Source organism: Equus caballus, chromosome 3 (assembly GCF_041296265.1).
Source record: "Equus caballus isolate H_3958 breed thoroughbred chromosome 3, TB-T2T, whole genome shotgun sequence".
NCBI lineage: Eukaryota > Metazoa > Chordata > Mammalia > Perissodactyla > Equidae > Equus > Equus caballus.
The window spans coordinates 39,556,887-39,561,221 of record NC_091686.1 but is presented as its reverse complement, the minus strand read 5'-3'; the positions used below and the strand labels follow the sequence as shown (position 1 = coordinate 39,561,221).

General features: G+C 33.8%; 1 protein-coding gene across 1 annotated transcript; it reads left to right on the top strand.

The window, feature by feature from the left end:
- The first annotated feature begins 1,865 nt into the window (after positions 1 to 1,865).
- Positions 1,866 to 2,822, top strand: OR2AJ15 (olfactory receptor family 2 subfamily AJ member 15). Its single transcript, NM_001391834.1, has one exon. The coding sequence runs from the start codon at positions 1,866 to 1,868 to the stop codon at positions 2,820 to 2,822; it is 957 nt and encodes a 318-aa protein (NP_001378763.1).
- The last annotated feature ends 1,513 nt before the right edge of the window (positions 2,823 to 4,335 follow it).

The following is a 4,335-nucleotide window of genomic DNA, read 5'->3' as shown; positions in this document are numbered from 1 at the left end:
AGAGCATTGCTTTGCTCTCTCACACATATTTGTGTCTATATATTGGTAATGAGCCCAATCACATATTCTTATTCAACATGCTGAGTTGCTTACTCCCTCGAAGATCCTTGTGGACCCACTTTATTTTACCAAAAAATGAGCACAATTATATTTCTGGTTCATCACATTAAATGCACTTTGTTCAGTTACATTCTGCCATGTCCTGAACCTTTTTTGAGCTTTTTCTCTCTATCTCTTTCTGTCTCCCATTATGTCAATTTCTCTCTGTCTCTCTAGTATAGAATAGTTTAAATGCGTATTTAAAACATGAGGAAGCAATAATAATAATAGTACAGTAATAAGAGATATATTAATAGAATAAAAATTAGAAACAATAATACTAATCATTATTTCTGAGTACTTACTATGTGCCAGGCTCTGTTGTGTGTGTGTGTGTATATGCATGTGTATGTACGCATGTAGGTTTATGTGTATGTGTGTTTGATGAGTCTTATTTAATATTCAAAAAGTTTCTGTGAAGTAGGTCCTATTATCATTCTGACTTTATAGAAATTTACTTCAGATATAGTTTCATGTCTGATTAGTGTTTTGTATACAGATAGGATGAAAAATGAAATATATTCAGGATACTGTATTTGCATTAAATTTTCTTGCTTATGTCTTTTCAAACCATTAGGAAAGTTTTAATGTACATTGCTACTTTCTTAATATGTAGAAAATAATTCATGAACAAAGGTTAATTATTGCATTGAAGTGGCTGAACTCATTCATTTCTTCTTTCAAGTAGTAAACACTTCGCGTATATATAAAGATACAAAATCTTAAATTGCACAGTAAAAATTTCTTTGAAAAAGAATCTTAGATCCAGAAAACTCTTGGTTTTTATTCATACTGAGGGGTAGATCATACATATCAAATTTGCAGAAATAATTATGAAGTGAACAGTTAAGTAACTATTGTCTGTGTAAAAATGATATTAGCATCTCTGATTCCCCAGAAAAGAATTAATAAAATATAATTTGATTTCCATAAGTTAATAAAACTGACAAAAAATATTCTTATAATGACTATTGATTTTGACTGAAATAAATATTTATCGTTTTAGATTTAAAATATAACTGATGTTTCAAATTACCAACATAGATTGTTAGTTTTACTTTCAGTATTTCATTATTATCATTTTTGGATAGACTTGGATACAATGCATTCCATTTTCTTTAAGTTTTATCTAAATAAAAATTGCATGAGCAAATTGAGTTCATGGGCCATTTATTTATTCATGTATTTCACAAATATCATTGCAAGCCACTGTTCCAAACATTTGGCTTATTTCAGCAAACAAAAAAAAGATCTACCATGATCAAGATTAATTTCTGGTGAGATGACAACAAAGAAAAAATATAGTTCATAAATTGATCATCAAATATGCTGAAAGTGAAAAGTGTTTTGCAAAAGGTAAAATGAGCACAGTAAGGAGGTCCAGGAAAGTGGTGTTATTAGTGGGAGCGTCATGATTATAAACAGTGTATTTAGGGATAAAGTTCTTGGAGAAGGTGACATTTGGGAAAAGACTGGGCTCAAGTAAAGAATATGGACTTAAGAGTTTGTCACTTTACATAGAGCTGGTGCCCACTCAATATTATGAATATTCTCAACTGCTTCAAACAAATAAATGCCCATCTTGTAAAATATGCCCACTTCAAAAGCTGGTTGAGAGTCCTTAGACTTTCAGGGCAAATTATGCATCACAACCTCTGTTCTATTATGCAGATATATGGAAATGAGTTTGACGCTTACAGTACTTTTTCTTCCTTTTCTATTTGGCTCATTTATATTTTTATTTTTTAGGTAACATAGGAAAACTCATGATGGGACTTGAGAATCACACTTACAGCAGTGACTTCATTTTGTTGGGACTGTTCTCCTCTTCCCAGACAAGCCTGCTTTTCTTATCCTTTATATTAATTATTTTCATTATGACTGTAGCAGAAAATACAGCCATGATTCTCCTTATCCACAGGGACCCACGGCTTCACATTCCAATGTATTTCCTGCTCAGCCATCTTTCTTTTATGGATATCTTGCATATTTCCAATATTGTTCCCAAAATGGTCACTAACTTTCTATTAGGCAGCAGAACTATTTCTTTGGCTGGTTGTGGCTTCCAGATATTTCTATCCCTCACCCTCTTGGGTGGTGAGTGCCTTCTCCTGGCAGCAATGTCCAATGATCGCTACGTGGCCATCTGTCACCCACTGCACTATCCCATTCTTATGAATGGCTATGTCAGCACTCTCATGCCTACAGGGTCCTGGTTTGTTGGGACTGTCAACTCCATAGTTCACACAGCTTACACTCTCCATCTTCCCTTCTGTGGCTCAAGAGCTATTGATCACTTTTTCTGTGAAGTCCCTGCAATGTTGAAGTTGTCCTGTGTGGACACAACACACTATGAGCAAGGAACTTATGTAAGTGGCATCATTTTTCTGTCCATCCCTTTCTCCCTAATCTTTGTTTCCTATGTGCAAATTCTTCCTACTGTCCTCCAAATGAAATCATCTGCAGCACAGAAAAAGTCATTTTCCACCAGTTTTTTCCACATGGTTGTGGTCATAATGTACTATGGGCCATTTATTTTCACATACATGAGGCCTAAGTCATACCACACTCCAGGCCAGTATAAGTTCCTGGCCATATTCTATACCATCCTCACTCCCACACTCAACCCAATTATCTACAGCTTTAGGAATAAAGATGTTTTGGTGGCAATGAAAAATATGCTTAAAAATAACTTTATGCATAAAAATAGAAAAAATGCTTGATCTGTGTGTTTTATATATTTCTATATTCAATACCTAGAAGAACTCCATCATTAGTTTCTCCTGAGAAGACAATTAAAGTCTCCATCTCTCTAAGTATGGAAAGAAGTGGATATTTCCAAACTTTTGATAAAGTTTTCACATGTGATTGTTTTGTAAATACATACCTCATATAATGTGCTGCTCCCCCTGAGATCCTAATTATAATCACCCAAGGTGCATATAAAAGGTAAATGATGACCACATCTTCCTGGTTCTTCCCACCAAAATTTTAAGAATTTGTAAGAATTATTTTTTTAAATAAACTTGGACACATTACATAACAAATGTATTTCCATAAAATTATCTGTATTTTTATGAAATGTAGTAAAATTATACTTAAGAATGCCAAAGAACTGGTCAGATATCTAGGATGTCAATGTAACTGGCTATAATAATATGATTATAATTATTTTATAATGGAGGGAATACGGTATTCATCAAGATGTCTACCATGAAGACTATTGAATGTAGAAAAAAGTCACTTGCTGAGCTGTGTAGGTAAGCAGTTGTGTAATGTCAGAGACAAGGTCATCCATGGGGGTCAACGTAAGAAAGAGGATTTTCAAGAAACATGGTTCTAATTAACTTTTGACTTTGTTGTGCTCTTGTTTGTATTGTTTCATTTTTTATTTTAGTGAAGTGGAAATATGAGATCAGAGTTAAATTCTTCTTTAGTAAATTCATTGTTGTACCTTAGTAACCTTCTTTCTCTGTATTTAGCCCATTGGAGTTACTCATTTGTTCTTTAAATAGAGATTGGCTATTTACAGTGTTGGGTTGAGGGTTGCTATCATTTTAACTTGTCTGGGATATTCTCACATATTCACATAACTCTAAAATTGAGTCATCTCCAAAGTCTCCATTTAGTTTTCACATATTCCATAGTGTTGATTCATTATATCTGCTTACTCCATTTCCTTTTCCTCTTTTCTCTAGCCAGCCACAGCAAGATTAGATGCCCTTCCCCTTGAGCACAATGTACCCATGGGTATCTCTGTAACTATATCATAATGACCTCCTTGTCTACCTTTCTCATGGTGGACTTCTTGAGAAAGAGTCTTCATACACATCTTTGTATTTCACACCTTATAAGATTTCCATCCAGCATTAACTGTGAGGCCAGTGTGAACCATCAATATGATTTAAGTTTCCATTTAAAATGCAATATTTGGATTCCAAAAAGTGTATCACATCCAAAACTGACATTCCCTTATTTTATCAATGCTGATGTTCTCCTTTTAAGGAAGTGGTTATAAGGTGGGCTACAGGAAATTTAGACAGAATATTCCCAACTGATAAACAGCACGTTATCATTTCAGAAAATGAAAATAAAACATATTTACTCATTTCATAGGAACTTACTGGTACATTTTATATCCTAGTAAGTACAAGGTAGAATTAGCACTTTTCTCTTCTACCTGAACTCTAACTTACATCACTGTCACTCTCCCATTTTTAAGGACTCTAAGCAGGG

Excerpts from the sequence above, each read along its gene's own strand:
- OR2AJ15 (NM_001391834.1), top strand. The coding sequence starts at position 1,866 with ATGATGGGACTTGAGAATCACACTTACAGCAGTGACTTCATTTTGTTG.